This window comes from Spermophilus citellus (assembly GCF_964194105.1).
Source record: "Spermophilus citellus genome assembly, chromosome: 12".
NCBI classification, from domain to species: domain Eukaryota; kingdom Metazoa; phylum Chordata; class Mammalia; order Rodentia; family Sciuridae; genus Spermophilus; species Spermophilus citellus.
The window spans coordinates 95,732,743-95,755,111 of NC_138198.1; the positions used below are offsets into that span (position 1 = coordinate 95,732,743).

General features: G+C 48.7%; 1 protein-coding gene across 2 annotated transcripts in view; it reads right to left on the bottom strand.

Annotated features, from left to right (window-relative positions):
• The window catches only part of CELF4 (CUGBP Elav-like family member 4), a 291,617-nt gene extending 269,947 nt beyond the window's left edge, over positions 1-21,670 (bottom strand). For both annotated transcript variants that reach the window (XM_081262759.1, XM_081262758.1), the window contains exon 1: positions 21,288-21,670. In XM_081262759.1, coding sequence (XP_081118885.1) covers positions 21,288-21,573 — 286 coding nt within the window. In that variant the 5' untranslated portion in view covers positions 21,574-21,670. The remainder of the gene's footprint in view (positions 1-21,287) is intronic.
• Positions 21,671-22,369: the final 699 nt, after the last annotated feature.

Here is a 22,369-nt window from a genome sequence, read left to right on the forward strand (position 1 = left end):
TTGCTTTTCTGAGTGTCCCCTCCTGAGGACTTCACAAGCTTCCCTGGCAGGCAGGGGCTGTGACTCTTGTGTGTACCTCTCATGCCATGCATAGCCGGGCACTGGGAAGAATGCAGGAGAGCAAGAGCCCAACAGTGTGAGGCTTCCAACTGGAACAGACTGAGGGCAACCAAAACGCGCCCAGCGGCTGTCTTTAGGGAGGTGCGATCACGGAGGCTTTTCTCTTCTCCCAACATTCCCCTCTTCTTTACATTCCCTGTAACATGTACTATTCACGATGGAGGAAAACATCACAAAAACTTCATATTAAAAAGCCTCTGGAGTTTGCTAAGGGCCAGAGTGACGGTTCCCCTAGTCCCTCCAGGTGAGTGGGGGAACCTCCACGAGGTGTGTGCCCACGGCGACATGCCCAGCCAGAGCCTGCAGGGAGGTCGGTTGGGCACACGGGGCCTCGCCTCTGAGAGCTCCCAGTGTAAGGAGAGATGGCCTGACAGGCACGCGCAGCTGGGAGGGGCAGTGTCTGGGCCCCAGGCTGCAGGTGCTCTGAGCTACTTCTGTGCTGCAGCAGTCTGAGGCTTCCTGGAGGAGGCTCAGTCCTCTGCAGAGGAGCCAGCTTTAGTTGGGGAAAGCAGAAGGGAAGAGGGTGCCCCAGATGGGGGAGCAGCCTAAGCACAGGACTGCAGAGATGGAACTAATCTCCTAGGAAGGGACAGGGGACCCCAGGCCAGGGGTGCCTGGGTTGTGAACTCTTTTGACTTCTTTTTTCTTTTTCATTTGTTCTCTAGCTACAATTATTGCAGGCTCACCATGTTCCAGGAACTGTGCCAAACACTCTACCTAGATTACTGCATTCCAAATGCCCAATAAACTCCTTTAGGCAGTGTGTATGTTCCCATTGGCTCCAAAGAAAAACTGAGGTTGGCAAAGTGACTAGCCCAACGTCACACAGTATGTCAGTGGAGCAGCAAGGGTTGAGCTGAGGGTTGCCTGCATCACCCTATGCTGCCTCTGAGCCCTCTGCCTCCCACTTATGGGGGTCTGGGAAGCTGTGCTGCAGAGGAATGATCCCATAGAGCTGGGGCGGAATAGCTTCACCTATGTAAACTTGAACAAAATGTATTATTACAGATCTTGGGTATGTGGAGACATGCATGTGTATGTGTGTATGTGTGTGTGTGTGTGTGTGTGGAGAGAGAGAGAGAGAGAGAGAGAGAGAGAGAGAGAGAGACTGTGAGATCTGGAACCCACTTCCTGCAGGTGGAGAAGACACGTCCCAAACACAGTCAGCATGGCAGCAGCTAAGGAATGAGTCTTATGGTGTAAGCAGACGGTCGTGAGTATGTGGGAGTTTGTTCATCTGGGGAAGAAGGCTGAGCCCTGGTGGCCAAGAAGCAGGGCACAGAAAGTCAGAGAACACCTAGAAGGTGTCCAGCTTTGAAGGGGTCCTCCTGTGTCCAAGAGGGAGGCAGAGCATTCCAACAAGCTAGACAGAGAGCTGACTGTAGGACTGGCGATACCAGGTGACTTGAGGTTGCAGAGAGATTCCTGAGCTGGTGGCCAGCTGCAGATTCCTGGGCCCATTCTCAGGGAATTCAAAGGTGTGGGGATGAGGCCAGAACTTTCATTTTTACCAGATCTTCAGGGAATTCTGATACAAGGTCCTAGGAAGGGCTGGTCTACCTGAGTGTGCTGTGTGTCCCAGAGCAGCCTGCTGAAGAAATAGAGACAGAAAGCCTGGGTGTGAGGATGGGGTGGTGTTCTTAGGGACCAGAATAGTGGGGCCTTCAGATCAGTGGTTGAGGTGGCTGCTCAATGTGTGCCTGGCGGGTAAGACTGGCCCTCTTGCCGCTGCCCAGGAGCAGTGAGTTTGTGTGGGAGCCAGGCTCTGGAGGCCTTGCCTTTGTGTGGGTACCCCAGCAGCTGATTCAGCTTCCAAGGGCCCAGAGATGAGGCAAAGGAGCAGGACACCTGTAGCTAGGCTCTGGGGCAGCGTGTCTGGACAGAAGGAGAGGCCCATGAGACAGAGATGCTTTCAGCTTGAGGGCATTTCCTGGGCTCCCCCTGGCCCTCATGGGCAATGTCCTTCCCTTAGGACATGCAGCTTCCAGGCGCAGCCTCTGGCCTCACTGGTCTGGTCTGAGCAACCATCTGCTGTAGCCCAGATGGAGGTGGGGGGGTGGGGGCCTCTCTCTCCCCAGAGCTGCCTGTTTCTCTTATGCGCGCGGGCGCGCGCGCACACACACACACACACACACACACACACACACACACATGGCCTTCCACTTGCAGTTGTCTCCAAAGGGAGCTAGGCTTCAGGGCCACCTTTTGGGGGAGTCGATCCCCTCTTCTTCCGGTCTCCCAGGGAATCTGTGGGCAGAGTGTGAGAAAATGCCACAGATGGCCCAGCCGCACATCCAGGAAAGCAGTTAGGTCTCTGGAGGACACTGTCTGACTCCATGTCCCCAATTAGGCCGCACACAACTACGTGTGCAGAACCCTTCTTCCCCACAACCCTCCCCTATGCCCTGGCCAAAGGCCCCCCAAAGATCCACGCTCACACACATTTGCAGAGAACTGCAGGAGTGCCCACCCAGGGAGTTGGACTCATCTTTTCTGTTTTTTACATGCACTTGGTAGAAACTGTAGTCATAGACGTACACACAATCTGTCACTAAAAATTGGCCCAGCCGAGCCGTCTCAGCCCACACACGCCTGCATAAACTCAGCATGTATGAGCACACACGTCCACACATCTCCTTGCTTGGGTCTCACAGGCTGAGACTGGAGTGTACTCACATGGAGGTGGCATGATTGCATGTGCACACACAGCACACACCCACGTGTGCACACAGACACACAAACACATGGACACACATGCACAGTGTTCTCACTGCAGCCGCAGTGAGGGGCTCCAGATCTTGCAACTCTGCTCAGAGCCACAGGTTCAACCTTGCGACAGAGGTGCTCTTAGCCCTAGAGCTGGGAGGGAAGGAATGGGGTGCTACCAGAGAGCCCCAGATGAGGGAACCTTGTAGCCCTGGAGGAATGGGGAAAGCCCCTGTGCATCTCCTCTTCTCTTTCCAGAACCAGGGCAGAAAGCATAGCCCTCTCAAATCTGATGCATACAACACCAACACACATGTGTGCACACAACACACAGGACACAAGATAGATGCAAAGCCTAAGAATACACTTAGTGGTGCCCACCGAGCCTTGGCCCTTGCAGCCTGTTATCATGGGGTGTCTGTGCAGAGAAGGGCAACTCATGCACCACCTCCAGCAGCAGCCTATCACATCTCCCGTCCAGCATACAGCAGAAGTTGATGCTGCTAAACCAGGTTGCCCCTTCACTCCTGGAAAGCCTCAACTTTCAAATGGTCTGCTCATCCATCATGTGAGAAAACCATAGTGACCTCATCCCCAGATTGTCAGGAGTTTGTTTTAAAGAAAGGAAAAACAATGGTTTCCAGTTCCTCGATAAATTTCTTGCCAATGTCAAGGCTTTTGATCAGTGTGTCTGTATGTGTTTGAGTGAACAGGGCCACTTTCTCTGCCAAGTGTGTTCCCATGGACTGACAGGAGTCCAGAGGGCTGGAAGCAGACTTGGTTGCATGGCAGAGGCTGGAGTGTGCACAGACTATCTTTTGCTCTGAGCCACAGAAGAGGCAGCCTGAGCTGGCCTCCAGGAGAACCTCCAATTATAGACTTCCCCAATTCTCTCCTGATTTTTCAGTTGCCACCTTCTGGAAGCCACCTTTTATGCTTGCAGGTCCCATCTTACTATCAGCCAGTTCATGGGGCTGGGTGGTCCTGGGAAGGGCCTGCCCAACATTTCTCTAGGATCTGTCTTTGGTCTTAGTCAGATTAATAGAAACTTGGCTGGGATCCTGTGGGTTGCCATAGTAGGAAGATTGTAGAGGGAGTGTCTCTTGGAGAAGGCCTTCTGTGGATTTGTTGATTTCTAAGGAAGATTTGGCCTCAGCCTTGATGCACCCCTGGGCTGCACAGGGAGAGGACTTCTGACCTCTGGCCTCTGCTGAAAGGTTAGCTGAGGGGCCCTCTCTGCTCCTATCTCCCCTTTGTTCTGGGCCCTTGTCACCCTTTTTTTCCAAACAAGCTGACTGTACTTCTCCTGCTGAGTAGGATGCTCAATTGTATCTATGGCCTTGTGGTTAATTCAGCCTTGTCATTAGGAGTGGTATGTGTGAGGGTATGCAAGTGTATCCATGAGTGTATCTCTGTGTGCATCTTCACGTGTGTCTATGTGTATGACAGAATGTTTCCACACACGTGTGTCTGTGAATGTGTTTGTGAGTTATAGCAGCACTTTTGAGTCTGTGTGTGTGCTTGACTGCAAGGGTGTCCATATCTGAGTGTATTTTTGTATGTGTTTATATTAATTCATGAGTCTCTATGTGTGTGACTGTGTATATGTGCATGGGTGTGTCTGTGTGAGCTGTGTGTGCCCTTTCAAGTGTGCATGTCCCTATGTACATGTGTCTGTGTTTTCAGATCCTTCATACAAGATGGTGTGCAATGATCTAAGAACACATTAACTGGTACGTCGCAGGGCTTCACTTTCCCCATCTGCAAAATAAAGGCGAATGAAGAGATGACATTTTTTACTTATTTCCACAAAGGAAGCGTGCAGTCATGGAAATGTGGTGGGCTTGAGAATACGACAGATTTGGGTGCTTGAAACTTGGTTAAATTATTGCTCTCAGAGCTTCCATTTCTTCGACATTCAAAGGGGCACAGTGACATCTCCGTAGAAGTTTTGTCAAAAGGATTTGATGAGATAAAATGGGTGAGAGGCTCCATGTGTCACCTAGTAGGTGCATCATCAATCTTCCCTCCTGTCCACCTGTGAGCCTTCGTGTCGTCCCAGTCCCCTTGCATCCTGTTTAGAGAGTAGGCAGGACTGTCAGAGCCATTCAGTGGTCTGGTGGGGGTGCCAGCCCTTAATCCATGGTGAAGAGCCTGGATATTTAAATATTCACACTGCGTTTTCCCTTCTCATTTGACACTCACAATGACCCTGAGAGGTAGGTAGAGCAGATTCCATTGCATTGATGTAGAAGAGGACAAGTGAAAAGGGGCTGGGTTTCCAGGAGAGCCCCAGGCAGGGCGAGGCAAGGACTCTGGCATCTGGCTCCTGGGTGCAGTGCATCCTTGGCATACCAGCTGCCCTGCAGCAGGCTGTGCCCAGAGCCAATCACTGCCTGACTGAGAGGAGCCTATGCATGGACCCTGACACACACACATAGACCAGCGGCCAAGGAGATGGTGGAACCAGTGCTCTGCACGGGAGCGGCTCTCGTGAAGGGTGGCCGGTCACTCCCAAAGCTGGCTCTGATTGCCTGCGAGAACCCGATTCCCTCCCCCCAAATAGTCAATGGTGTCGCAGATCCCCAAATCTGATCCATTAGCCTCATTCCTCACTTTATTTACAGGATTTAGCACTCAGTGATATTTGCTGATTTCCCCAAATCCAAGCCATGGTCAAGCAGTGTAGCTTGGACTGCAGACAGCAGGGGAGAAGGTGTGTTTCCGTTACTGAATGAGCCTGGCTTCCCAATTTACTTAGGAAAGTGGTGCACTCAGTTGTGGTTTTATCTTAGGGCGGTTTTGGTGGGGTGATCTGTTCCTTAAATGATGGGGACCCTTTGCTAGCAGGCCAAGCACCAGGAATCAGACTGCCTGATCAGCAGTCACGCCTCTGCGACTCAATTCACCCAGGCCACTTGCCCTCACTAGCATCGGTCCCAAGCCTGAGCAGCTTCATGTATCTTGGCAGGATTTGACTGGGTTGTAATTTCCTTCATTGTTCCTTTTTCATTTTTTCCTTATAAAAAAAGGTCTCAACTACACCTGGTTATGACAGGGCTAAAAAGAAGCAAAATACAAAAAAATACTTTACAGATTAAAATGCTGTAGAAATGGGAGGCATGTGATAATATAAATAAAATGCAAGAATTATCTGTGATACGGTATGTAAGATGCATGCTGTGACTTTGATGCAAACAACTTCGTACATAGGTTATAGATGTACAGTAGGACATGTGACTTATTCTGGCATATGATGTAGTTTATAGTATGTACTATGATCCAGAGGATTATGTAATATCTTATGACATATCATATTCCCAATGTAGAGGAAAGTAGAATCAAAATCAGTCGACATTAGGCTATTTTGGCATTCGAAACACAAGCCCCAGATCTGTGATTTTAACAGCTGAAGCTGGAAGGAAGAAAACTAAAAATACTAATTGGGAAGATATTGCCAGCACCGGCAATGTGGCCCACTGGGTGGGGGGATCTGTGGGAAGATTGAAATCCCCAAGCTAGACCTGGACAAGGGGTGCAGCAGGGAGGGGGGCCCTCTTGGAAGACGGTGGAGGAGTTGGGCTTGTCAGTGATTGTTCCCACTATTTATGAAGCCAGATGAGGAGCTATAGGGCTTGTGGTGGCCCCTGTGTGTCCGCTGATTAGCTGGCGATTATATTGATGATGTAATAAAAATTCACTTTGTCTATTAAGTTTCACCAGGACAATCAGGGAGAGATTAGATAAAAATCAGAGGAAATGAATAATAGAATGGAGGAGGAATGTCACAAGTCTCACCTGCCAGGGTCCCTGGGTCTCTCCCCTTTGACTGTCCCCAGAGGGGGCATGAATGAGGAATCCCCTATCTCAGCACCCAGACAAAACTATGCTGGAATCTTCCCTAGCAGGGAGGGCTGCTCCCTGAGAGGGACCTGGTGCTCCAGATATGACATTGGTTTAAGTTTACGGACCATGTTTAATACTTGATTAAACCTCCGGCATGACATCCTCTGTGGATCTGCTGGCCCTGCTGGGAGAATGGCTAAATGATCCCCCCCTATATTGGGGTCCCTCTGGTGATGCGGTGTGGCAAGTTGAGCTCTAGGCCTGCAAGCCCATGCTGCCTACAGGCCTCCCTGCCTCTCAGCATCCCCTGGCCTGGCCTGTGCGGAAAAATCCTCCCTCCCCCAATTTTGGAGATGCTGCTTTGGGTTAAGACTTGGACTCTGAAGTCTGTTGAAATGCATGTGCCACAGAGATGGTGACACATTAATGTCCACTAGCTGCCAGGGGCACATCTGCCCAGTGTGATCTGTCAGATCAGCAAGGGGCTGGATTTGAAAGGATAGGAGAAGGAGGTCAGTTTCAGTTGAGGCTCACTGCCTAAGAGCCAGGCATCCTGGTTTGGTGGCTTGGGTTTGAGGCTTGGGGCTTGAGGTTGGGGGAGCAATGTAAAAGAGGATAAGTGCCTGGGGTTTAGAATGGTGCTGGGAGATCACTGTTAGTGACTTCCACCTCCCTGCAAGGAGCTGGGCCTTGCATTTACTCCAGCTCTATGACTAGCCCAGTTCGGTCTCCCCTGAGATATCCCTGAGTTAGGAAAATGCCAGGGTCAAGGTCCATGGGAGACCTATATGAGGGGAGTCCCCATCCCCTGATGAATTTGACCCAAAGGCCACCTCCTCTATTGTCTCTGTCTTCCAAAATGGGAGAGGCACCCAACTTCTCTCCTACAGGGCATGGGCTACCCCGGAGCTCTTGGCACCCTTGCCCATGTGTGCTGTCCACTCTGGGAGCAGTTCTTCCCAGGACCTGCCAAGATTCCTACAGCTGTAAGACCCGTGTCACCCCAGGAAACTCTGTCCCCAGCTTCATCCTCACTGCCTGGCTGCCATCCAGCCATTCCTGCACTGGGGCGGTGCAGAGGAAGGGCGTGGGGTGCGGGAAGATTCCAATCACAGAACCCCTCTGTGTATCGCTGGGGACCTTGGTCTGAGTGAGCCTGTGGGGGCAATCTGGATGCCTGCCTCGGTGACAGGGAACATGGCCTCGGTTTAAATATTCTATGAGTAATTTCTCAGCCCAAGTGGGCTGCAGTTGGGACAGCTGAAGGACACTGCAGCCCCAAAGCAGGTGAGGAGCAAGGACAGCCCTGGCAGGTCCTGTGTGTGTCACCGATTTCCTTGGAAGTAACTGCCTCCCTTCTCCCTGAGCCTGACTGGCAGTGGGTCTGAATTTATTCAAAAGGAGAAACTCCTTTGTCCACCAGCCTGAGAATGAAACTTCATTGCAGTGGGACAAAAACAAAACATAATGGAATGAAACAAAACACTTGGACCTGTCAGGTCTCCAGTCTCCTGTGCCGTCTTTTCCCCATCTGCCTGCTTGGGTTTTTGCTGTCCCTCTCTACCTGGGGACTTGGCTCCAAATCCCTCATTCCCCTTACCTGAGAACTTGTCTTCTGGGGGTTCCCATATTCCCCACATAGGACATTTGCAGTAGCAGTTTTGTGTCTGTGGGGTTGCCATCTCCTACCACATCCAGTTACCTTGTGGTGGTGAAACTGGGTCCCTCACTTTCCGAGGTCAAGGCCTGACACTCACTCAGGGTGACTGAATTGTTATGAATCTGTGCCTCTCTGATGTCTCCCCCATCAGTCCTGGGGGCTTCTGGTGGCAGGGCATGACATACTTCCCCATTCTCTTTCCCTGCTTGCAGGAAAGATTGCCCATGCACCAGAGAAAAGAGCTGGGAGTGCCAGGGCATCCCAGAGGCCAAATGCAGTTAGATCAGTGATGCCTCGCTTTCCCAGCAGGCCCCTCCTCCGGCTTTGCTGGTCTGTGGAACATTCTCCTGGCCGCATGGCCTCTGCTATGATCAGCCCTCCTAATCACTAGCTCAGCTGAGATGAGGACAGAACATTCAGAGTTAATGTTTTGCAGATAAACCTGAGAAACGAAGGGAAAAACAAACTAGGGCATTGGAGGTGGCACGGGGAACAGACAAGGTATCACACCAGAAGGAAACAGAAGTCAGGCTCCTGCTGGCTCTAGCTGGATGAGGGTAGCCTGCATGTATGGCCTTTCCTGATGGCTCCCCACTTGTTTCAGCTGGGTCTCCCTGGACATCGAGGTCTCCCTTTCAGAAGAGCAGTCCCTTCTGAGCCTCCACTGTGACCTGGTCTGCCCAAGGATCACTCACAGCAGCCCACCCACACACTTCCCTCCAGGGTACCCTCCATCCTTCCCCTCTTCTCCCTGGAGTCCCAACTCGGCTGCCTGAACCCAGACCTCTCCCCTTACTCCTCCTTCCAAGGGATTTCCAAACTTGCTCCACAGAATTCCAACAGTATTTAGTGTAAAATAAGTCTAACCATTTGCTTATTGAAATAGTCAAGACGACGGTACAGAGGAAGAGCTTATTATTATTATTTCAGTAAAACCACTGGAAAAGATAATAAAGCCCAAAACAAACCATGGCGACTTTCCTGCCTCCGGTCCCTCACTCTTGTAGTAAACAAGCAGGAACAGGCAGGACCCGGGTGGCAGGTGTTCCAGCTGATCACTACTCCATCAACCCTCACTAAGGCCTACCCTTTTCTTCAGGTGCAGTGTTTGCTCCTGTGCCTCTTGTGGGAAAATTTGGAGACTTTTTTTTTTTTTTTGCATAAGTTGAGGGAAGTAGCAAATGGGGCCCCTCAGTTTGGAAAAGATTCCGGTGCCTCCTCTGACATGTAGACATATAGTACCTCCCTAACATATGGAATTCAGAATAAAACTCAACTAAACCATAGACTGAAATTATTAATGATTTAAACGAAACCAAACTCACATAGGTACAGAGACAACACTTTCTGGATTTTCTGGTTCTCTTATGTGTCCGATTTTGCTGGAGCCTTAGGCCCAGTCCTAACTTGGCAAGCGAGGGAACTAACCCAGGGTCCCACATCACCCACCTAGGCAGGGACCTGCCCTTTTCAGGGGCAGCCAACTCTCACCTGAGGGAGTGGCCTGCGGGCGGGGACGGACCTACAGCTCCACGGCTGGGGCGGAGCCTGGACTGCGGCAGGCACAGGGCGTTTTGGTTTCAGGGGCCCTCGGCAGTGCGCAGAGAGTTCTTCCTCTCACCGTCAGAGGGCAGGCGACAGCCGGAGGAGAGGAGTCCTTCTCCCCACACAGTTTGGGGGCTCCTCCCCAACGTAAGGAAAGAGTCTAAAGGAGTGGCCGGGCTTCCACGCAACCGTTTGTTCTTCCTGATGCTACTTACACCCAAGCCTTGCGACTGGAGAGGGGACAGGACACTTCTGGGGGAGATCGGAGCTCTGGCACCAGGACCGGCCCTCCCCATACACCCAGCCAGGAGCCAGTCCCAAGCTCTGGGACTGGGGCTCAGCAAGGGAGACTGGGTAGGGTGCCCTGGGGAAGGAATGACCGTGATCCTCCAGTGGCTTGATCCCTCCTGCGGGGTGTAAGAGCCTGGGGGAAACTCTTGAGTGTGCTTGCAGCCAGGAGACTTGCCCCTTGGTGGCCGGCTTGGGTGGGTGGAGGAGGATCCGATGTAGCCTGTCTACTGCAGACTGAGCGCCATTCCTTACGGAAAAGAAGCGCCCTTCCGCAAGAGGTCTCCACCTCCCACCCCAGTCACAGGCATCCGTTTCCTCAGCTTCCTTTCCAATCAGGCTTTTCCACTAGCTCCTACCCGCTGTCTCCTCAGGTGTTTGTAGTCCTGGAGGGTGGAGCCCAGGGCATACAGTAGGCAAGTACTACACTCTGAACCCTTTTAAAAGAAAAAATATATATATTGTTTTGAGGCAGGGTCTTGCTAAATTGCTGAGATTGGACTTGAACTTGTGATTCTCTTGTCTCAGACTCCGGAGTGGCTGGGATTACAGGCAAGTAAGTGCCACTGCTCTGGGCTGGCAGCCCCTCTTGTATTTATCATCATCCCACGATGGGCTGACCTCTAAAGCAGGCGTCCCCCAAGCTGCCTTAAAGGGGTCTCTGAGAACCTAGAAAAGCCTATTGGGTATTTGGTTGTCCCTGGAGACACTTCCTGAGCTTGCTCTCTTCCATTCTGAGATACCTCCAGGTAATATACAGGGTCAAGGACATTCTGAGCTGAGGCTTTAGTGGGCAAGGGAACGAGGGATGGTGCATTCACCAAGGGATTTCCAAGGCCAAGGAAACATGGCTTTCCTTCTCCTTCTCACTCACTACAATGAGAGGTGAGCCTCAGTAAGAAGCAGGTCTCCAAAGTCCAGAACATTCCCACCCCCACCAGCAAAGCTCACTGAACTGCAGCCTGAGGCTCTGGTCCTAAGAACTCAATCATGATGATTGATCTGATTGGGTGCATTTCTTTCTGGGACACCCAATCTGCAGAGTGCACAATGACATCTCCCAGGGCCAGTATCCTACCATGTAAACAGGGACACTGCTCTCACCACTCCCTTGGAGATAGACCTCTTCCCACAGCAGGGGCAAGGATGCTCTCCGTGTCTCATCCGGTGAGACCAAGCCAAGCCAGGTATTGATTGGACAGAAAGATATAGATATGTTGGATGGAGAATGGTTAGGGGATCCGATTTCTTTCTTTTCCTGTTCAGAGAACACTTCTCCTCCACCTCACCCTGTTGAAAAGCAGAGGCCGGATAAGGGAGACTGTTCTCACTTGTCACATGGAACACCTCCATCCCTGCTGGTTTCCCCCTGGGAGTTCATGAAGCCTCTGGGAACAAGGTCCCCTCTTCTACCATGCAAGCACTACCAACATTGTTGCCTCCCTGTATATTCTTAGAACCAGTCAATATGATTAATTTTACATGGGCGTAATTTCCTGCTATTGCTGCGGAGTCCTCCCAGCCTTGCCCATCAGCAGCGACATGATACAGTTTCTGGTTATATTGGTCAACCAAGATATTGATATTATTAATAATGGATATCTATATGCTGACCTTTGTCCACACAACTGAATCACTCTGGGCTGGCTGTCACATTTCTTTAAAAGGTATTGATAAGCACATTACTGGAAGGATGTGTATAATCTTAGGTGTGTACTTTTCACTCACCTTCAAGCATCTCCTGTGAAAATCTACCCATGTTGGATGAACTGGTGTGAACATGATGGCATGTGGTGTGTAAGAGAATATGCTTGTGTGCACATATTTTTATGGTTGGGTGTATGTGGTTGGGAATGAGAGTGTATTCATATGTACCTGAGTATGCGTGTAAGTGTGTGTATTAGTGTGTGTGAGTCTGTCTTGAACACCGGCCCTTTTAGAGCTGATCAAATAGTCAATTAAAGCATTATAGGGAGGTAGCAGAATCAGAGAATTCCTACAAATACACTGTGATGTAGTGTTTGATCTTTGGATGCCTCTTGTCTCCCAGGACTTGTGCGAGGAGGCTTGGCTTTATAAGGATATTATTAGGTTGATGCCTCGTTCTCTCAATTTACCTGCCAGGCAAGAGACAGCATTCACTGGGAGCTGTCTGGCCAGAACCAGCCACTGGAAGGTTCACTGAAGGCCATGCTGCAGGCTGTACTTGGGACGCAGGCTACTCCCAGCCTCAGTCTCTTTATCTGTGTGTATACTGTCAGCAATTAATCTGACTCCAGTTTCTTAAGGCCAGAAGGAAGGAGGTCGGCTCAGCTCAACCTCTTGACTGTCTGCACCACAGTCCCCCCAAAATGACGCTTGACATGCCACCAGCCTTGTTGATTGCATGGTGGGGTGTGGCCTGCTGCCTATGAGAAGGGAGTGTGTCTGTGGAATTCCATGGCAGAAGGCATGCTTCTGTGTGTGTGTACACAGGCATGCAGAGCTCATTGCTATGTATCTCTGTGGCTGCTATCATGCCTTCCTGTGGACAGTGGCATCAGGGACCATGCCTCTATTGGCTCGTTCTGTAGTGATCCCATCCTGCTTGAACCCAGACATGCTCACTTGTCGGGGATGCCCCCTTGCTTGTCCCTGTGAAGGGAAGCTGGCTAGCTAGAGAGATCTTTTGGATCCTCAGACATAGTGGATGAATAAACCAGACATGGATTAATTAGGTGTGACTGCATCATTAAATTAGAATAATGAACAAACAGCCACGTATGGCATTCAAATCTGCCTAGAACAACTCCACGGGTTGCTTTCAAGTAAGTCACCTGTCAGTTTGTAGGTTTGGGGGACTCCAAGGAGTGAAGTTCCCATCATATCTTGAAAAGTGGATTCTTTAGGTATCACATAGCCCAGGTGAGCGGTCCTTCAGTGGGCAAGAAGACTTCACAACTGAATCCAAACAACAATTTGGTTCAATACAGCATCATCTATGCATGCTTCAGCTGCGTGCATTTCTCAGCATGAAATACGACAGTGGCACAGGTGCTCAAGTCATGGGAGGGAGAAGTTAAGAGGTGTGGGCAGTGGATGGGAAATGTATCGATCCCATAATATTTATGTGGATGTGCACAAAGTCCCTGGTGCATGTACACACACACACACACACACACACACACTCCTCTTTTATAAACCCCATTTCCAAACTCTTTTTTTCCTTCCTTTGACACAATTCCCATTTCCGTCAGATAGATTCTAAGGTGGACTAGTGTGAATTTTGTTATTTTAGAAATAGCTGCTGAATTGCAGTCCCCTGCCCTTGACAGACTATGCGGCTCATAATCCTGGTCCTAGGACAGAGCAGATCTGCCGCAAGAACCTCTGTCTTTAACAAAGAGGGAAGTCAACAGAGAAGAGAAAAACAAATAAGAAACTTGCTGGTCTCACTGGCCAGCTGTGGGGCAGCCCAAGGCATCAGGGGCTTTGTTAGTATTATCAAGTATCTAGAAACCATTGATCTGTAGCCACTTTTTAACAAAGGTGATAATTAATTAAAGCAGAGTGTATTGCAATAAAGTAACATCATGGTCAGTCTATGCACTGTCTAGAGCTGGCCTTGGAAGTCTCTGTCAATTAAACTCTTGTGGGAGGCCATTTCATTATCAATTTTTTTTCCTGATTAATATTTTTGGCCATCTGTCCTCACAGAACCAGGACTACATCTGCCTCTATGAAGGCACCCATTTATTTACATCTTGCAGATGACCACATAGGTTTTGTTCCTGAGTGGGACTGCTGGGAATGCTCTGTTTGAGAGTCTCAGTCGGCTCATGCTGGAGGGGAGATACAAGGAAGGATAAGAGAAACGAAATGTGGAGCAAGTGAAAGGGGAGAAACTGTGAATGTATAATCCCGAAAGCATCCTTTTCTACTCTTGAGGGATTCAGAAATCAGGGCATTACCCCTGGGCTTTCCCACCAGCAGCCTTGCTGGTTCCTGTGGGGAGGTCTGTGGCTCGGGTTTTATACCTATCCAAGGGCCACTTGGAACTTGATGGGTGGAAGTGGAGGAAGCTCTAAGGGCAAGTACATCAACTCAGGAAATCCCTCTGCTGCCTTTTTTATCCCTGTAATTGTCTTTCTGCCCCAGCACCTTTAACTGCCTCCTTATATGGCCAATTAGAACATTTTCCTTATTTACCAGGCCCTACTTTGGGGTTGGGTCTCTTCAGAGAAATAGAAGAAGGAGAATTGATGATGAAAGGTGCTACAGCTAAGTTGGAAGGTGGGCTCTAGTCCAGTCCCCTAGGCTCTCTGGGTGACACAGGATGCTTTCTGTGATTCTTGGAGAGGCTGTGTATTTAAAGGGCTTAGAAAAGACAGAAATAAATGGGGGCTTCTCTTCTTATAGAGAGCCCAAAAGAAGTGTGTTTGTGTGTCTGCCACACCCTACTTGTGTTTAGGGAAAATGCAGCATTCTGTTTGAAACCTGTCTTGACTAAGCCTGTCAAGTACTCTGTGTGTGTGTGTGTGTGTGTGTGTGTGAGAGAGAGAGAGAGAGAGAGAGAGAGAGAGAGAGAGAGAGACTGACTCTGCAAGAGGAAAGTAGGCTGGGATGCCAGGGGCCAGTGAGTGGGGTAGGGAGGCAGTGGGTGGTGAAAATTAGTCCTGCAGAGAGCTGGGCTCTGAGGCTGGCCACTCAGATTCCAGATGGAAGGTCATTTCTAAAATCAGTCAATGGGTGAGAAAAAGCAGGCCAGACTTCAAAGGGTGATGGGGTGGGGGATGAGGATGAGATTCTCTCCCAAACCTGGATGGCTGGGTAGGGAAATCAGGCAGATAAAAAAGAGCACACCTCCACACTGGAACTTGGATCATTGACAGACCCCAGCCATGAGTTCCAGCCAGAAGATGTATATAAAAATGTGGACAGTGTCCTTCTCTCCCAATTCTCCCCTTTCATTTGTCACACTTCTTCCTGATTCTGCATATCACCTTGCAACATAAAACCGCCCCAACATCATCTTCATACCACTTACATTCTTGCGTGTGCACACATGCGCGTACGTACACACACACACACACACACACACACACACACAAACACTCAACACCAACAACACCCACATAGGCTGCAGCACCTTCTCTCCCTCCACCCTCTGGTACTCACAGACACACTGGTTTTCACACCTTCTACCTTTGCATGTCACTTGGGATTCCCCTTCCAAGTTCAGGAGCTGCTGCAGTTTCAGCCACCGTCAACCAGTATGCCCAATTTCCTGCTGGCATGTGGACTCTAGAACTTTCAGTTTTCCTTCCTGTGACACTGGGCCTCATTCTCTTGTTACATCTCCCTCTCTTCCACAGGAAGTTCACCTTACATCCTCTTTAACTGAAATCCCTCCTCAGTCAACTTGGAAGCTGACCATTTCTTGATGATGTGGAAGACGTGAACTCGGCAGTTTTCCTCAAATCCATCTCAGGCAAAGTTGGGACCAGCTCTTTTCTCAACCAATGTGATAGTGTCCTCAGCTATTCCCCTGGCCATCACTCGGCATCCCCTCTCTCTCCTGGTATATAAGCTATAATGATGAGGATGAGGATGCTAATAGTAGTGATGAGGATGGCCATGAGCAAGCTGCTGGAGTGTTCAGGTCACGGGGCATTAGGATTGCCCCCAAGAAAACAGCTCTTTGAAAGAACTCTGAGAAATTTACAATATGACTGTATGTGGGGGCACATCTATGGCATAAAATTTTGTAACTGTTTTCCTTTGGGTTGTTTTCAAGCTATGAGTTCATTCAAGAAAAGCTTTTGTTTTTATTTTATTTTGCTTTGGGTCCCAGAAGCCACAAACATTCAGCCAACCGGAACAGGTGATGAGGGGAGTGACAGTATGCCAAGGGGCTTCTTTCAGCCCAATCCAGACTTCTGGTTAAAGCCTAGGAGTGGAGGTCGAAAGTGTTAATATTTCTCTGTTGAGTTACAGTGAAATCTAGGCCAGCCCTGGTTTTCATATGTGTGGGATGCACTTAGTTGTGTTTGTACATGAATACATATTAAGTACACAGGTACCTCTTAATTTGTTTCTGTTGTGTTGATTCTGAGAAAGTCTGTTTTAAAGACAAATAAAATTATGCACAAATAAAAATAACCACCAGTCTCCTAAATAAACCAATAATTTCCTAATAATTTTTTTTCTTTTCTTTTAAATAGAACACATCAACATCTGGAATTTGGAGGATTTTTTTTTTTAAATGTTAGCTGTTGCCTTGATACACTTTAGTCTTGTAATGATTGCTAATGATCGTTTTCTTTGGTAAAACTTATTTTTTGAAAGTGATTTTCTTGTTTTCATATGCTGTGTATTCTATTTTCCCTATGTCTGGCAATGCAAATCTTTCTTTTAAAAACTATAGGTATGTGACCAGTCATTCAGCTAGTCTTTTTCCCTGTACAAAAAAAATGACTTTTTATTTTCCAAAGTAATTAAGAAAAAGTTCATCTTTTTGAGCTGATGCTGATACTTTAACTTCACTCTTAGACTCATTTTAAAACAGAAATCAGACACAGCCTCGTGGTTTTAATTCACCTATGAGCTACCTCGGCTAAAGTTGAGAGGTAGAAATGCAATATTCTGAAAATTGTTGCATTTAAATGCAAACATAAAGTGTAATTTCATGAAGATAGTCACAAATCACCAAAACATAATAATAGACCTTGTCTTTCCAGTTTTTCCCGGTCACACCCCAAATCAAGGGGCTTCAGGCACTTCCCACTCAGGTAGGAAACAGGAGCTTGTGCAGCTGATGGTGAGCATATCTGAAAATGATACACTTTCCGGAGCTAAATCCACAGAAGGTTCCTTTACTCTGTCTCCACCCTCCTTCTGGATGTAGTGTGAAAGTCCGAGGGGCTGATGTCCCTGCAGCTGTGGCTTCTGGGTTGGGAACCCCCGCCCTGCCCAGACTGTCAGTTGAGTACATTTTCCTCCATGAAGTGGGGGAAATCTCAAGGCAGAGTAGTTACCCAGGCATAGATCTGCTCTGAACGGATAACAGGAGGTACTATGATAGGGACTTAGCTGTTTAGATTAAAATGCATCACAGGCTCTGGGAACAAGCACACATCAGTAGTAAAGGCTGTTTAAACCTTTGGGGACAACCCTATGTTTATATTACATTAATTCATAAATATTATACTAAATACCACTTAAATTGGACTTAAATGACTTCAAAGATAATGCATTATAATATGGCTATCCAGAGAGCACTAGTCTTTATGTCTCCCAGTAACTCAGTCTTTGCTGCCTCCTATCCTGCTAGACAGGACCAAAGTTATGAATGGATTGCCGGCTTATTCATGTGTGATCCACTGTGTGTGTGTGTGTGTGTGTGTGTATGTGTGTGTTTGTATATATGTATCTTTGGTCATTGCCTCTATTTGTTCTCCAGAAAATAAAAAGAATAGAGAAGTAAATTAAAAATGAGAGAAGAGGAGAAGTACACTAGTGGGTGATCTGTTCCCTTCTCCAAGGAAGAAAAATTCTACAAAAAGGGGCAAAATTGGTCCTCAGCTCATTTCTGCAGCTACCCAGGGAATTTGCCTCGCTCTTCTTTAATCAATAGTAAAATGTCTTTCTTTTTGCAGGCCAGAAAAACAATCTTTTGAAAAGTGCGTCCAATGGGGGAGAAAAGAAGACTGAGTTAACCGGAGAGTTTGCATTAAAGTGGCTTTTCTTCCTGGGGTGTTGTTTCTTTGAATTTTGATTTGGGGCTTTTTTTTTCCTTTCTGCCTCTGCCCAGCACCCAGATTCCCCCTCTCCCCAATGCTTGCTGGTCTCCAGGGGGTAAATATACCTTTACAGTAATTACCCTGGTCCACAGCTGCTATTTGCTACTTCCCAGCCCAACAGCCTTTCTCAGACATAGCTGGGTTTTCTCCACAACACCCACCCACTCCCTCCTCCACAGACTCCCAATTTGACTGGAGTAATTGCCTTTTAAGGTGCACTCTACGCATGGCAGGTATTCCATTAACCCTTGGAACTCCTTCTTTCTTTAGTTACCTGAAATGGCAGGTGCCCAACAAATGGATACCCACCTGAAATCTCATGCATTTCATTTAGTTTTTACTGCTTTTTAAAAACCAATAACATACATATGCCATCCATGCTGGAGGCCAGTACCCTGTTGGGTCTCTCAATTTTAACCTAGAATGATTCATTAGAAGTTACACATTCAAGAAGGGGAGAGCAAGAGTCACAAACATGCCCTGAAACCAGGCTTAACAAAGGCATGATTCTACCCTAGACTCACGTTGTCAATGTACAAATGGGGGAAATCCAGAAGCCAAGTGCAATCCTCATTCTTCAAACCTCATCATGCTTTTTGACTTAACAGTAATTAATCACCAATGGCAAGCATGTAATTTTTTAAGGTGGCCAGAGGCTTATTTTATAAGGATTAGCTAATAAATCAGGCTGCATCACTGAAGGAGGAGTTCAAACTCTACTAGGACTGAATAAACCAGCCCTTGGAAACGGTCTCATTTATTCAGCTCTCTGGGAGCTTCCAGGCACTGCTAGGGACACTGTGCCCCAACCTCAACTCGAAAAATCAAAGGGATGGAGAGGCAGGAAGTTTCATAAGGAAAGATATATGCTCAGGCTGACGGGTGAGCTGCGACAACGAAGCACCCAGTGTGCCGGAGCCAACGGGCCTGCCTGTCACTGACTGAGACAGTTTGGGAGAGGAATTATTTAGAAAATGAAGTTTTTCCTGTCCTAGAAATTCTGGAGGGTTATATATATATATATGTATATATGATATGTGTATATACATCATATACATATCATTTATATAGATAGCTACATATAGATATGTATATGATATATACATATAATAACCTTCTCTATTTCCCTGATACAAATGATAAATTTCTACTTCTTTACTATAATACCAGAGAGTCCTCATTACATCAAAAACAAAGTAATATCAGCAAGTTATTGTTGAGAAGAGACCAAGAAATATTGTTAAAGTTTATTTCATTTGAAATAAAGAAGCAAATGAAATGCTCCAATTCAGATCCCACAGGACACCCAGATCCTCACAACTGTCTTTTGCCTATAGTGGGTTCTAAATTCTTTCAAGTTTGAAATCTTAAATTACCACAAGAACTGATCATTAAGATGGGCAAGAGACTTCCCTACCTATGCTATTAAAATTTTTATTATTACTATTTTTAAAACTGGGGATGTATTAGAATGACAAAGGTTTGATACAAACCTTGATTAGCTTCTAGGGAGCTTGATTGGAAAGGGAAAAACTACAAAGATATGATTCACTTGAGAGGGAGGGGAAAGTGTTTTTTTTTCTTTGACTATTTTGAAGACTGCCTCCCCACTCCACCTTTTCAATCTGTCTTTTGAACAGACAGGCATTTTCTCCATATTGGATAAAGGTTGGTTTCTCTTTCCATTACAGCCCCCACCATCACCCCACCCCAACAAACCCAGTATATTTCCATTCTGCTGTGATTTTGTGCTACTCAACATGCCATTAACTTTAAGATTTACTCCTCAGCAGGCAAGCTGGAAGATGCTAAAGCCAATAAAAACTGCTCTCTGGGACTCCAACTATGAAGAGTTTGGAGCTCTGTTTAGTATTCGGATGAAGGGAGGGCTGTAGAAGGAGGGTGGTTGTGGTAGTGAAAACGCTGCTGCTTAGAGAGCCAGACAGCTTTGCGCCCTGCACCTAATGTGCTAGAGGAGCAGCTCTGTTCAGAGCCCATTTGTGGCCAAGGATGAGGCTGCTCTCTATGTGGGGGTGGGTGTACGTGTGTTTTCATCTTTGAAACCACCAGCTCTAACACAGCATCTTCGGCGGTTCTCCACACTACTGTTTATTAAAAACGGAACGTCCATACACATCCCCTACAACTTCCTTAGCCCCGTGCTCCTTCCCTGCCTGGCGATCAATCTCTCTCAGAAAGCATTTAACTTGCCCACACAGCTCCAGCACCGATTAATCCCCGCTGCACATCCTATACATTACTGTTAGGGAGCGGAGCACTGGGCTAATTCCGTCACCCACCAGCCACCCACACACATTCTACAACTGAACACATTTGGGGCTCTGCCTTAAAGATAATAAAACAAGGAGAAAACAGGCAGACTGCAGACAATTCCCATGACCACTTTCCTAAAAAGTTGTTAGGTTTTAATTCTTTGATTATTTTGTCTCCCCCTCCCCCAAGCACTCACTAGCAATAATTGCTTCAAGGGAGCAGTAATATACTATAAAGCTCTCTGCATGGTGAGTTTGGGATAAATTCGGGTGCACCCTCCAAAAAGCATATCTTGCACACACATACGATTTCCCCCCAAAGCTCGGCTTTCCTGGGAAAGGGACTATCCAGTTTTCCCAGACCCCCACTCCACCCAGGGGATGACAGGGTCCTTGCTAATTCTTGCCTTAGGTTTTATTACTCCTTCCTTCAAACATTCAAGCTACCCCCTTCCCCCCACTCTCTACACCACCACTCACACAACAACCAGATTATTGAGGCACACAGCTCTATATGGAGAGTTTACTGTAAAATTAATGGCAAAATAAAAAATATTTCTTTGAATTTGTCACCTCTCTCCCTTTTAGACGGCTGTGCTCCTGCTACTCTGGCCCAGAGCGGAGGATGAGGAGACCATCTCCTGTAGTATTTTCAGCACCACGGCGATGGACAGCACCCTAGGTCCCTGGCCCGCGAGCGCCTGCCAGTCCGCTCAGCATCCAGGTCTCGCCCGGTGCAGCAGTCCCTATCCCAATCTTTCAAGTCGCTTTACTCAAAAACCCAAGCCCCATTTCCCCCACCATCCCCTCTTTCTCTTCATCTTCTGCTCCCGCTGCTCTCCCCATGGCACAGCTCCTATCAGCTTCTCCCCCAAAACCAAGCTTTGCCCCAGCGAGCAGCTCCCCCACGCACCCCAGCTCAGGTCTCCGCTGCCCGAGCGCCTCCCTCTTCGGCGCCCGCCCGTCCGCGGCTCCCTCTCGCCCATCTCCCGCTCGTCAGTAGCCGGCCGATCGGCCGCCCGCCCGCTCCTTCTCCCTGGCAAAGTTGGGAGGGAAAGGTGCACTCACCTTTGTGCATGCCTGTGAACCTGTCCTTCAGAACCGTAAGCTCGTAGATCTTGCCGAACTCCTCGAAGAGGGGCTTGAGGTCCTTCTCATCCAGGTTTCGGGGGATCTGCCCAATGAACAGCTTGATGGCATCGTGGTCCTTCATGGGAATGGTCGACGGGTTCCCCGGGCTGTGGCTTAATCCGTTCATGTGCCCGGTGCTGCCTGGGCTGCTGCCGAGCCCGTTGGTACTGAGGCTCGCGTTGTCAGCCTGTCCGTTTGCTAACGTGGCCATCTTTATATACATAGAGAAAATCTTCTTTCCTTTTATTCTTTCTCGCTCGCACTCTCTCGCTCCTCTCCCTCACTCGCTCGCTCGCGCTCACACACGCACACGCATACACACACTCGGGTTCTCTCCCCCTCGGTTTCTCTACACCTCGCTCTCCTCTCGTTCTCCTCTCTCTCTCTCTCTCTCTCTCTCTCTCTCTCTCTCTCACTCTCCCTCTCTCCCGCTCTCTCTCTCTTTCTCCTCTCTTCTCTCGCTCGCGCTCTCTCTCCTCTCCCCTCCCTCTCTCTCTCTCTCTCCCTCCCTCTCTCTTCTCGCTCTCTCTTTCTCCTTTTCTCGGTCTGATCTGATTCTTTTCTTTCTTCTTTTTCTTCTTCTGCTTCTTCTTCTTCTTCTTCTTCTTTTTTTCTTTTTTACATTGAACAGACAGGATCTCTGTCCTTTCCGTTTAAACAGGCTGGACCGGTTCAAGTTCCCAGCCAGACCAGGGGTGGGGGCGGCGAGTGTGCGCGCGCGGAGGAAGGGAGCGCGGGGGGCCGGGAGTGGGCGCGCTGGTGGGGGGGAGCCCGCACCGCGGCGGGCGGCGGCCGGGGGCAGGGCGGCGTGGGGCGGCGCCGGCCTTGCCGCGCCTCCCCTGTCGGCAGCCCCGCGAAGCGGCGGTGGTACAGTCCGAGACGGCCCCCGGCTATAAATAGCGCCAGGCGCATGGCTCTTCGGGAGGCGCTGAGATTCCGGGCCCGGCGGCAGCGGGCAGCGGGTGCCTGTTAGGAACCGGGCTGCCGGCCTCTTCTCTTTGCCTTTTGGGGCTTCTTTT